The 13,550-nt window shown below is 41.8% G+C and overlaps 1 protein-coding gene across 12 annotated transcripts in view; it reads right to left on the bottom strand.

Moving 5' to 3' along the window:
* Positions 1 to 13,550, bottom strand: part of vav2 (vav 2 guanine nucleotide exchange factor) — a 227,212-nt gene that overhangs the window by 150,372 nt on the left and 63,290 nt on the right. For all 12 annotated transcript variants that reach the window (XM_039779876.1, XM_039779875.1, XM_039779869.1 and 9 more), the window contains exon 2: positions 6,270 to 6,386. In XM_039779876.1, the coding sequence (XP_039635810.1) occupies positions 6,270 to 6,386 (117 nt within the window). The remainder of the gene's footprint in view (positions 1 to 6,269; positions 6,387 to 13,550) is intronic.

The following is a 13,550-nucleotide window of genomic DNA, read 5'->3' on the forward strand; positions in this document are numbered from 1 at the left end:
CCAAGCGTCTGTATTTTACGAGACGGGAGTGAGAATCTGTTGAAAAGGTTAACAACTTCATGCTACTAAACAGGCCTCGGGTGTTGACTCTAACCCCGAAATTCCTCCAGGCGCGGATGCGCCGAGTTCTGGTTTTGTTCCCTCGTCCGCCATGTGTCATACAACACCGAGAGCGTCCGAAGCAGAGTGTTTTCCCTGCCCGACTCAAGCTCGAGCACTTTCACTCCATGTCAAATGCCCCAACGGCTCGCTTTAAAAGTAGACCTCGCGCATATTTTTAGCGGAGCAGAGAACCGCTTCTCACTCGGTTCTGGGACGTGCCGCGTCGGGCTGGTGGAATATCAAGCATTGTCTTGAGTGGCGGCTATTGCTTGCAGCATTAGCCGCAGACACGCCTGATGGAATTTCGGGGTAAGGCAACATTAAACTTCCTTTTTAGTCCCACAAAGCAAGGTGGGAATTGGAGTCCAAAAACTGAAAACAAATTAGGAAGAGAGAAGATCAGTGACAAAATCTGAGAGAATAAAAATGAAAATAAAATGGTTTTGGTTTTATACTATCAATACCTTTTTGACAGTATTTAGGTACAGAATGCCATGTAAAAAAAAATTGTCCTAGAACATGATACTTAGGCTACCCATCATTTAGGCATTAGAGTTCAAATAATACATGCATTTCTCAGTAGCTAATATTATTTGGCAAGCCTTAGTATGACATGCAGAACTGAGCCATAACCCTGTAAATATATGAAAACTCAAGCGAAGACAGCAAAGTGCTCAAAATGTCCACAGTTAGATCAAATGAGCACAGGGCCAGGCTGAGGGCATCTGACTGAGGTTAAATCCAACTTCAGTAAATAGCATTCAGACGGGCGAGCCAACGGTGGCTGAGGCACGTTCCAGATGTTAGTAGCACTGGGCGTGGATGCTAAGCAACTCGCTATTTTTAGCCACAGAGTGCAGGAAGGAAATGAAAGGAGCAGAGTTCAGTGTGCGCGGGATTCAGAGAGGCAGAGAGGGTAATCAAACACTGCCGACCAATGGCAAGCACGCCGTCCTGACACAATGGTGGCTCGCCTGCCCCTGGCTTAGTCTTATCACAACATAGTCACACCCGGGAAGTGGGTGTGAGATGAATGAGTGGGGAGAGGTGGACAGTGAGGAGGGGGAAGAGATGGATGGGGGAAGTGAGGAGGAAAGAAAAGCGGCTGAAAAGGGAGCAGTTGGTACAAATTAACTCAGGGGATTGGTGTGTTTCCTTCACATTACAACTCTCCATCTGTTTCACGGTGCGCTCGGTGTATTCAACGTTAAGTAAACTGATCATAGGCTGTGATGCAGACCACATTTCTGAGATATCTTGTAATAAAATACCTGGTTTTATCCAAAGAACATGAAGTCCCTCGCTTAGCTAAAGAAAAAAAACTACCACTTCAATATCTCTTTTATAAAAAAGGATAATATAGCTATAAGTGGCCTGCTGTCACTTCAGCTACCCGCCAAATGACTGCTTTTCCATATAAACAATGAGCTCACGTTGAGGGACTAATTTCCATTCAAATGCAGCGCACAAATGAAATCCATTCACCTTGGTGCTGTACTATCAAATCAATGGGCATGACTTGGATGGCTGTGACACTTCCCAAGTCAGTCAGTCATGGCTTCCAAGGCTGTTCAGACGAGATAGAAACCGATGCGAGCAACACTGTCTGCCTTTCAAATAAACAACGCTGTTCCCGTTTCATGAAGACGGCAAATCTGTCAGAAAGCTTCCTTCCTCCGCTGCTCTCCAGTCACAGACGGAAAATTACCAAACTGTTGATAGATGGTTAACAGGTGCGGGCTAATTATGCTAATCATGGCAACAGCCAAATAAACTGATTGCCATGTTCATTTAAATGACAGCAATGTTCCTTTGGTGGCTAATTAAAATAGGTCGGGAGAAAAGGAAACGAGGCGGCTGGGTTTCGGATGGAGGGAGGCGTTTAAATAAAAGCCTTCTCTGGGGTCTACTGTAATAAGCTGTATTTCATTGGTTTAATGATGTCATAATGAATTTCTGATGATGGGGGATGGGTTAGGGGGCAAAGAGGCCAAAGTGTGGCGATATGTGCATGAAACCAGACGGCTACTTTCTCCCCCTGCGTAAAGAGAAGGCGACAAGGGTGCCCTTGCTCATGTAGGGTATCCCCGGTTGAAATGAGTTGGGTAATGAAAATAAAAATCAGTAGAGGGCATCGAGCAGGGCATGTGCTCCATCTGTTTCAACACTAGCCCCACTGGAAAAGGGTAGGGGAAGGTTTTGAAGGGGAGATTACTTTTTTTGTAAAGCATTGGGCCCCAGTCTCTATTTGCATGTGACCCAAGAAAAAGGCATCATTAGAGGGAGAGATGGCGGTCAGAGGCCAGGGGAGATGAACTCTGTGGCCCCTGGCAGCCAGCGTAGAGGTATGAAAGGTGGATAGGGGCTGATTAATGTTTATAGAGGCAGCTGCTATCAAAACCCTCCATTTTACCTCCTCTCCCCAAAGCCCTCTGTTGTAATTCCACTCTTCCAGAGGAGATTTAAAATCTACGGTTTTGGCTCTATCTTTGCCAACAGCCCATTTGTTTTCAAAAGCAGTGCCACCAGGGACACACAGAGAGTTCCACCTTTCCATTCACTAAGAAATCTCTCCTCCTTCTCGGTCCCTTTATTCTCTTTCTTTGTCTTCTTCTTCTTTACAAAAGGTAACACATTTGAAGAAACAACGCTGGTGCTCATACTTCACCTCATGATGGGGACAAATTGGATAATAGCACGCATACATTATGCATAATTGCTGTGTCATTTCATTTTAAATAGCTGAAAGCACTGTCAGCATTGGAGGGATGGATCACACCAGTTGCATCCAATGTGACTGCAGTCTACGACTGCACCACTCTCCGCAACTGACGTGGTCAATGGTAAAGCTTAAGACTCAAAAAAAGCTTGATTGACCAGAACTGAAAAGAATTACCACGTAGATATTAAAACAAAAGTTCTATCAAGGGTCCATCCTTTCATCACAACATGCCAAACCCGGTTCACTTTCCAAAAAAATACGTAAATTATTTTGCAACCGTTTCCATTTTTAGGTGGTGTAACAAAGAGCATAAAGGAATGATATGGAAAGAATAGATGGACGATATTGCACTATGGTGTGTACGATGGAAGTTAGATTCCTTTTGTTTGCAATCGGATGTGCACACAATGAAACTTTTGTGCCAAAGTAACAAAAGAGGAAAGAGCACATCCCAGTGATGAGCTGCAAAAAGAAAAGAACTAAAGAGACGAACTGCAGGAATAAAACAGCCCTTTTATCTTCAGATGATGAGGCATTCTCACTATTTAAATGTATGCCACATTAGTAGAGACCTGCTCAATTCAATATATTATAATGTGATGTTTGGCCTTAATGGGAAATCAATGGTGAGACAAGTCCGCCGCCGCTGCGACCATACAAAAGCAATTTCCAAATTGACATATGGAGGGCCTGTGTGATTGATTCTGACTGCTGTTGGATTTTAATACCGTTCACTGCGAGCTCATTGACTCTCAGACATCGTCGTGTGGTTTATCTACAAACTGCCAAATGAGTCCTTGTCTCCTTTCTCTTCGCTCTCATCTTTTCTCTGGCCCCTCTTCTCAGCCCAAGGCGGGGGAAGAGGGGATATGCTGAATTAGATATATCGGATAAATAAGCGGATTACTTTGCGCAAAATACACCCTCTTTGTAATCAATCACAGCGAGATGTAATGCAGTTTATTCAGATGATCTCACCTCTACCAGAGTAATCCATGTTCTTTCAATCAGCTGAAAAGCTACAGTATTAAGACTGCCACCACACCAGACCAGACACAGCTGTTATCATCATCATATCATTTAATATCATAATACTATCTCAGCTGCTTGTTTTAACAGCCTACCTACTAGCCTGGAAAGAAGCTACGTTTTCTGGGTCAGTCATAGCACACTGGTAGGAAACATGCTCAGTAGGAATAAAACCTGTTGATTTTATTTTAAGGTCAATACCAATTATTAGTATTTAATGAAACCGATATTTGGAACAGATATGCATTTACAGTGAAAATGAAAATCTTTAAGTCAAAATGAGGATTTTGGAATGTTATAAACTTTAAATGCTTTGAGCAATCATTTAATAAATTAGAAACTTTCAACATAATACACAGTAAAAGAGTCAGATGGTGTTGTGGGCGGGACATTAAGTCAGACTCAATGGTGAGTGAATCCGAAGCAGAGGGACAGACACAGAGCTGTAGCCGAGCCAAAGTAGCACACTTTATAACTAATTAACTTCATCGGTTTTCAGGCAAATAAAACAACGATACAGATCATCTGCAAACTGCCAGGCACCCTGAGCAGACACTAAACCAGCTTTCAATGCAAAAGAGCAACAGTTCTACTTCCATTAGGGCTGGGTATCAGTAAAAACTAAATCTGATTAGATAATAGTGCAGATACCATGAATTCAATACCGGTTCCTGAACGACACTTTTTTCGATGCAAATTTAATCAAAATCCATTTTAACAAAAAGAAATTACAACATTACGGTACAGCTAGGCCTGTAACAATTATTACATAATTTTCAAATTGTCATTTTTTTTTCTTTTTTTAATATAATCACAGTTTCTTTGTTTAACCATAATTGATTGCTAACATTAGCTAAGGTCTTAAGGCATATGACTGGTAATTGTTGATTTAGATTTAGATGTGCCAAATTGTAATTATATAAGTGATTACTGGTCGGACTAAATATTATCGTTATTATTTAAACTGTCAGTTGTTTGCACTTGATCCTATACATCATATAGGGTCAAGCCTTCATAGCAACAAAAATGACATGGGGGGGATACAGTTAGACAAAATGTTTGTATGATAATAAAGAGTTATGATAATAAAGAGGCGTGGTTTACTTCATAGGCTGTGTACTTAGGTTATTACAATATCTGGGTCACATAACTGAGATAAAACCAAAAGATGTATCCTGGAATTCATTCAAAACTGTAATTTGTTTGAAAAAGTAATAAATAAATACATATTTTAAAAATTTGACTGAAAGAGACCATTATATTGTTAATCGCAATTATTTCTGAGACAATTAATTGTGCAGCAACATTTGGAATTGTTACAGGTCTAGGTGCAGCATTTTCTTTCTTCAGCTCCTGTACACCTATGTGACGCACACTTCAGTCAGGCCTCTCAAAATACAATAGCACGCACAGGTGAGCCTCGTCTCTGTGCGTAACACAGTGTTTGTCCATGCCGCATGTAATGTCAGACAAGCATTATCAGATCTTGGTAGAAGCTTGCTGCGTGCTTATTGGCTAACAGACGCTGATGAGATGTACTCCTTTAGATATTGAAATTTGTTATTTAATGACATTTTTTGATACTCGATACTATGGAGGCAATTCGGACGGTACCTAAAAGTATCGAAGTTCAGTACCCAGCCCTAACTCCGATCCCCGTCCGGATGTCTGTGCCCCAGGAGCACTCACTCAGATTCCAAATCCCTGACCTCCCCCAGAAAGAAGGGTAAAAAACAGACCTTGCGGGCAGCGGGCTTATGATTACCTATTTAATAAATACAAAACTCCACTTAAATACCCCTATAAAACGCTCCATAAAACCAATATGATGTGCAAGTGAGTCAGCCACCTTGACTGCTGAGCCAACACACGCACTCACACTGCATTCTAGCAGCAGACTGCTAAAAAAAGCAGAGTTGAGTTAAACTCTACTCACTTAGTGACACAAGATGAGATTGGTGACCCCGAAGTGTTCCACTATCTCATCTGAGCTCTTGGCTCCGCTTTGAAGTTAATGTAACTGACAGATTTGACTTTGAACTATCTTTAAATCCTGGTATATCACAGAGCCATGATGTGCTAAACTGTAGATGAACTCATGCATGCCTGTAGTCTTCCACCACACACACACACACAAACACACACACAAACACACAGTACATCAGCCCATCTAACCGTACAAACACCATACAGCACATTCTTAGCATGTCATCTGGCAACAGAAGGACATCACTCCTGCTGTAAACTATTTTATTAGGGACACCAGCAGCATCATGTCTCTAAGGGCACTCTGTATTTAGAATGTGGCCTATGGGCAGCATCATTTTTGAGCAGATCACACCGTCAGTTAAAGTGCAGAGCGATTTGGAGGCGGAAAAAGTAGAGCATCAATCTTGTGTCTTAGCGTTTCACTCACCTTGCCGAAGTCCCTGACATCGAAGAGATCAAACGGGTCAAACAGCTCGCTGTTGCGCAGGCCAAACTTGTCGTGGCACACCTTGAGAAATGTACGGATGTTCTTCAAACACAGGAACTACAAAAGAGGGGAAAGACAACAACAACAAAAAACATAAATGCACGCTGAAACGGAATCTTACATGCACAATTCCAGTGACAATGAACAGCTGTAAGCAAAATGAAACAAGCACAATATTTGGTCTAAGAAACATGTTCCACCAGTCTGTTTAATATCCCCTATTAATGCAACAACGTTTGTAGAAATATTTAATTTCCTGGTTGATGATTGGCAGGCTCTTCATTTTATCCGCTCCTGGTTTATGTGTGATTATTCAGCCCGAGAAGGTGGGCAGGCTGATGGGCTGCCTCTCTGATCCAGATAAGGAGAGCCACAAGAGGAGCCTGTCTCCTGACATCAGAGTGAGGCGTCCTCAGCCAAGCCTGCCGCGGGGCAAAGGTGGCTTGTTGAGACACTGACTTCACACCGAAAGGTTGCAGGTCACAACTCTGACAAACAACAACCATGTGTCCCTAGAAATGTCTTCAATGAGTATAGTGTTTGTATGTGTTCTATGGCATTCAATCTCTGTAGGTCAACGCACTGGTAACGGATGGGTACTCAGTATCGGCCAAAACGCAAGTTAAGGTATCGGAAAGGAAAAAATGGTATCGGAACACATCGGTTGGTATGGGCTTTTTTAAACAATGGCTACTATCCAGTCATGCAAATAAAGCATGTGCCAACTTGAATGGGGGAGCTTATAGGGACCCCCCCCACCCCCAGCAGCTAAGAATACTCATAATAAACTGCATAATAAATACTCTTTAATATTGACGGCCCCAGTCCCTAAAATAAGCCATCCCACAGATAAGCCTTGAGGGCTGGGGAACAGACCAATAACTGCACAGGAGTAATGAAATATTAATGATAAGTATAACTGCCTCCCATCTCCCATCTCCATGTGTGTGAAGAACACATTACCTAGCATGTAAATCTAGATGCTGCTAAGACATGCACGAGTGATATGAACAGATTGCCATGGAAGCAGAATGAACACAAAAAAAGAGATTTGAGTGATAGAGCTTATGTGGAACAAAATGCTTGACTGCCTATTAAAGTAAAAAAATGTACAACGCATCTCATCCCCATAATGGCTGTTGCCTAAAACTAGTCAGTGTTTGGTCCTAGATTTGTGGAAGATTTAGGTGCATGTATTTGGCCCTCCTTAAAAAAAAAAGTGACATTTAAAAAAATTAAAAATAAAAAAAAGCATAGGCCTATGCATATCATTTTGGACCATTATTATTACCATATCTGTGTCTTAAACGTTGGAAGAGCTAAACATAAATAAATAAAAAAATAAAAAAAGTGTGAAGACAAAGCTTCTACAGTCATCAGATCTGAGAGAAGTCATTTAGTTAGGTTAGGTAGTTAGTCACATTGATTTTACATTCATTCGGCTTGGGTGGTACCCAAAACGGCTTGGGTGCTGGGTCTAAGCCTTATAATGGTAGGGAAAACCCTGCTAGTAAAACACGCAAGTCACACTTTACATTTGGGTAAAGTTAGTATGCCTTCAAAGTAGCAACATCAGCACCAGATTTTTTAGGTACACTAAATGCTGCAGAATATCGTCACTCCCCAGGCATTGAAGTGACAATGATTTATTCACTCATTTAAACCTTAGACTGCAGCTTTATTAACTGTAGTGTTTCCTGTTGCTACAATTGACCAAGTGAGACATCATCCGCATCAGCCAACTGTTCTAATTAGCTTCAAAAAATAAAAATAAAAAACAAGCCATTGTTACCACTCCAGTAAATGTTGAGCTACAAAGCACAGATTCATCTGATATGGTTTGGTGGTATTTTGTGGCATTTCAGTCGGCCTCTCCTGGCCACACCTGAGAGCCCTGCTGACTCATTCTCATTCATGTGTGCACATCTGCTCAGTCCCAGTGTCATGTGGTGGGACTGTGAACCCCAATAAGAGAGCCGCGCTGGCCAGTGACAAGAAATGCGATTGGTTGGCTAGCCAAAGTGACATTTGCAGTTCGGCGGCAGCGAAGGTTATCGTGTCTGCAGATCCTCACGTGCAGTGGGGGGGAAAGCTCATTTTCCCAGCCCAGATATGAAAAGGTAACATTTGCTGGAGTGGTTTGTAGATGAGAGAGAGAGAGAGGGGGCTCTTCAGATATGGATCAGGAGGGAGAAGATTTGTCTGACATTCTAATGTATGTTTGCCGATAAGAGAGCCGGGATAGGGGCAGGCAGGATTGCTATGATCTTGATGAATAAAATACACAATTTCTTGTGGAGAGTGTGAGTGCACCTGGGAATAAACAGGCCACAGTCTTCTCCTTAGGCGGAGGCTGCCCTTAGCACAATCCATCTGGAATTACCTCACTGTGGTCTGTTTCACACTCAAGGCTAGGCACAGATATTCCTCCATTTTTCACAGTGTTGTGAGTACAAAACAAAACAATCTCAGAAACGTACACTGTACTGGATTGACTACAATGTTGATTGAATTTTAGGATTCAAATAATTCTCGTTTACAAGTGTACATAAAACATGGAGGCACTTTTTTTTATGTCAAGCAATTGCTTGAACAATTAGGCAATTTTATTATTAGTCCACTGACAGTGGATATGTAATAATTAGGGGTGTCACAGTATTTTCTTTGTCTCCCTGCCCCTGCCTACTTGCGCACGTCCGTGGAAAAAACCAACAACACACAGCATAGCTTACTGATAGGTAGCATGCAGCTAAAGACACAGGGTAACGTTGCAGCAGCACTTTTCCAAACACCACGGCCGCTGCCGGAGATACAGAACTGGAATACCCCCCCCCAACCCCCGAGTTATGTAAACAAACAACAAGTGGTAAAGCCTGTGGGCTCTGACAGGACTTTATGGTGCGTTCAGGTGCACCTTGTTGTTAAACTCATGGTGCATTCAACTGCACCTTGTAAACTCTGAGAAAAACAAGCTGTTGGGAGAAAAAACTAAATGTAATCCAAAATTGAATCAAATCGTGATTTTAAAATCAAAAGTCAAATTGAATGGTGGATTTGGAGGATCGTAAACCACCACATTATGGATTTGTTTCAAGTAAAAATGCCAAACATTCCTGCTTTTCATATTAGACACCACCTTGGTCTCCAGGAACTCTGCAATGAGCATTTGTCGCCATGTTCTGCCATTTTATAGACTGAATAACTAATGAAAAAAATTATCCATATGTTAACAGAATATGAAAACAGTCAAAAGTTGCAGATTAGTAAGTAAGAACATCTCATTTCATCCAGCTTTTTTTTTTTTTTTGTAACTGCAACAGATTAGACTTTTCATTTTCAGGATTGCAGATTGGATCATTACTATAATGCTGTTTTAAACGATTCTATTACACCAGAACCTTGCAAATGCTGTTTCAAGCAACAAAAAGAAACATCACATCACATGTGCTTTTTTTACGACTAAAACATTGCAATAAAAGTTGATTGCAACAGAAGAGAGCGCGCAGGTGTTTGTTCCCTTTTTGAGAATAACATTATTGGTTCGTTTTTTTGTGCACCTGTCGCCTAAGACTCTCTAAGAAGTCTGCAACACAATCTTTTTCTTCACCTGTGACACATTTAGCAAAAGATTGCTGAACAGATGTCAACTACAGACCAAGTGTTTTGAATAAATACATCTTCCCACGCAGACTAGAAAAAAATAAAAATAAAAAAACTCATGTCTATGGACTCATGCTGTATGAATGCTTTTGTGTAGAAGTGTTTACCTATGAAGCTACCATTGTGTCAGCCTCACTGGTCATGGCTCACTTCCTTTGGCTAGCTGCTAAAATTGTGCTTCTCAAGGCTTTTGGTGCCAGCAGCAAGTGCAGTATTCATCAGATCCAGCCCTGTGAATATGTGAAGTGAATCTAGCTTTTTACAAATTATCAAATGTCCCTTCAGCGTGGGAAAAGATGAAAAGAGAAGGTCAGGATGAGATAGAAAGTATATGAGGAAAAAGGGAGGGAGATAAAGTTAAAGTTAAATAGAAAGATACAGAGAGAGACTGCCTGTACTGTAGGTGGTCTCCGCTGTAGTACGGCGGTAGATTTTCTTACAAGGTGGCTTGTGTGCTCCACTGGAGCGACGGCTCTGACTTTGACTTCTCAGTCAAGAGCAAACAGCTCTTAAAAAAAAAAAAGGCAGACTTGTTGCCGGGGAGGCGGGGAGGACAGGAGGGAGTGCAGAGGAGGAAGGAAGCAGGAGGGAGAAGAGCAGCAAAGAGGAAAGAGTCAGGTAACAAAGACCTGTCACATCCCAGACAAGCCCTTCAACCATATCACTACGCCACATCACACAGGGAATGCATTATTCCTCTGGGAGGGTGGCCCTTATCTGCACACACTCCTACATGCTCATATCTGAGGGGATACAAATTAGAGCTTCCACGTAGAGAAAAAAAAAAAAATAAATTGTTGAAGAAATGGGGTGCAGGAAAAGTGTGGGGAGATGGATGAGGAGGAAGAGAAAAAGGTGGGTTGTTTTGCTAAAACTGAAGCTCTTTGGTGTCAGAAAAGTGAGGTGTGTGTGGGTGGGGGGAGTGAGGGTGGGGTGGGGTTGAGGAATGGAAAACAAGGGAGAACACAACCCATGGGGGAGAAATAGCAAAAGAGAAGGAAGCTGCTGGTAAGACTGAGAAACTACTGTAGAAGACAACTGGAAAAAAAACTAGTTACCAGTAACCAGAGCATGTTTCCTGGATCAATTTCCTGCTATCGATTCACACACACACAACGCAAATTAAAAACTAAATAATAAGAAAGGAAAGCGTGTTGTGTGCTTTGTGTCTGGTGGCACAGTGCCATGGTGAACACAGAGATCCAGTGAGTGAAGTATACAAATACATAAAATGCATGATATTCTACGTGTAAATGTTTTCTAACACATCCAATAAGCTAAAAGAAGTGAGGGCACATAGTATTAACAGAGAGGGAAAAAAAGCAGCTTCAGTAGCAAGGGAGAGCAGGAAAAAGTGGTTTTCTATCTTGGAAGCCATGCAGTTAATGCTGTATCAGTGATCTCTGAAGAGTTCCTGCTATGTCTAACCCTGCTACCACCAGGTGAATCATGAGACAAACAAAGAAATGCAGAAAGCCGGGCAAACAAAACTGAACAATTCAGCTTGCCCAAACAGGATCACGACTACTAAGGCTCGCAGATACAGTTGCAGATACACATCACGTACTTGGCTCGGGCTCATCTTATTTCCCACGGTAGAGATAACGCCTTCATTACCTTGGGAAATAAGCTGTTAGTTCTAATTTAATAAAATTTATTAAGTCATCAAAAGAAAAGAGCATCATTGTTGTCAATTTCAGAGTCATTCTCTCAGTCCTACGAGAAACGTAACGTCCCCCTCACAGGTGCTTAGTGAAGAAGAGAAATAATTAGTGAGATGAGAATGTCAAGCAACAGATACACAGGTACTGAAATCTGACTTGCCTGTCCATGACCAAAGATTTCTTAAGTTTATAAAATAGGTCATCTTTCCGCATCATTTTAGACTCATAACCCAAACAAGGAATGCATCTTCAGATCCAGCCGAGGAAATCAACGAAGAGGAGTCTGCTGTTTAGGGACTCCGGAGAAAGTAAACTTGCTTAGCTTGAAGAAAAAAGTTGCTGTCATTTTGAAATGACTTCTCTAGGCAATTTGGGGGTAAAATAAAATAAAAAAGTGTTATAGTAAAAGCATGCTTTGTGTGTCTGGGTACTATAAAGGAATCAATAAAAAGGATGATTTGGAAATGAAATCAGAGAGATTTAAAACAGAGGAAAACATTAAGGTCTAAGCTATGTTATTGGAGAAGAGAAGAGGAGAGGAGAGGAGAGGAGAGGAGAGGAGAGGGAGGGGAGGATTTATAAACAGCACACTGAGGTGAGTCATACAGATGATCTGATACTCAGACAGCCAGTCAGGTGTCAATGAAAGAGACTGATGCCTGTCTAGGAACTGTGAGGCAGACAAATACATGTGCGCGCGTGCACCCACACGCACACACACACACACACACACACACACACACACACACACACACACACACACACACACACACACACACACACGCAGTGTCTCGGGCATTGAATCATTCCTCACCTTCAGAACAACAGGAAGGGAGCTCTCAGCAGGTGAGAAAGCAGCAACAGCGAGCTCACGTGACCACAAGAAAAGGCTGGCTGAGCTGTTTCCAAACACATACCTACACAAATGTACATACACACACACACACACAAACACACACATGCCAGGTAGAGGTGATGACGGATCCCGTAAACTTCGAGTTTGGTTAATGAACCCGCAGCCGGGGTGTTGATTGCTTCCTGGTAAGGAGAGATTTATGCTTGGCAGTGATCAGCACTCAACCTTTCCAAATAAACCTCATCCACATTGCTGGGCTCCACAGTGTAGCGCATGTCCATTATACTAGACTGGTAATATCTCATTCAGCCAAAAAAGCTTGCATTTGTTTAACAGTAAATAATAAAAAATAAAAAAATAAAACATGAAAATCCACTCTCCAAAAATTGGAAAAAGAGAATAATACAGTGCCTTGCGAAAGTATTCGGCCCCCTTGAACGTTTCGACCTTTTGCCACATTTCAGGCCTCAAACATAAAGATATAAAACTGTAATTTTTTGTGAAGAATCAACAACAAGTGGGTCCCAATTATGAAGTGGAACGAAATTCATTGGCTATTTCAAACTTTTTTAACAAATAAAAACTGAAAAAGTGGGCGTGCAAAATTATTCAGCCCCTTTACTTTCAGTGCAGCAAACTCTCTCCAGAAGTTCAGTGAGGATCTCTGAATGATCCAATGTTGACCTAAATGACTAATGATGATAAATAGAATCCAGCTGTGTGTAATCAAGTCTCCGTATAAATGCACCTGCTCTGTGATAGTCTCAGAGGTCCGTGTAAAGCGCAGAGAGCATCATGAAGAACAAGGAACACACCAGGCAGGTCCGAGATACTGTTGTGGAGAAGTTTAAAGCGGATTTGGATACAAAAAGATTTCCCAAGCTTTAAACATCCCAAGGAGCACTGGGCAAGCGATAATATTGAAATGGAAGGAGTATCAGACCACTACAAATCTACGAAGACCCGGCCGTCCCTCTAAACTTTCAGCTCATACAATGAGAAGACTGATCAGAGATGCAGCCAAGAGGCCCATGATCACTC

The sequence above is a fragment of the Perca fluviatilis genome, chromosome 17 (assembly GCF_010015445.1).
Source record: "Perca fluviatilis chromosome 17, GENO_Pfluv_1.0, whole genome shotgun sequence".
In the NCBI taxonomy this organism is placed as follows: Eukaryota; Metazoa; Chordata; class Actinopteri; order Perciformes; family Percidae; genus Perca; species Perca fluviatilis.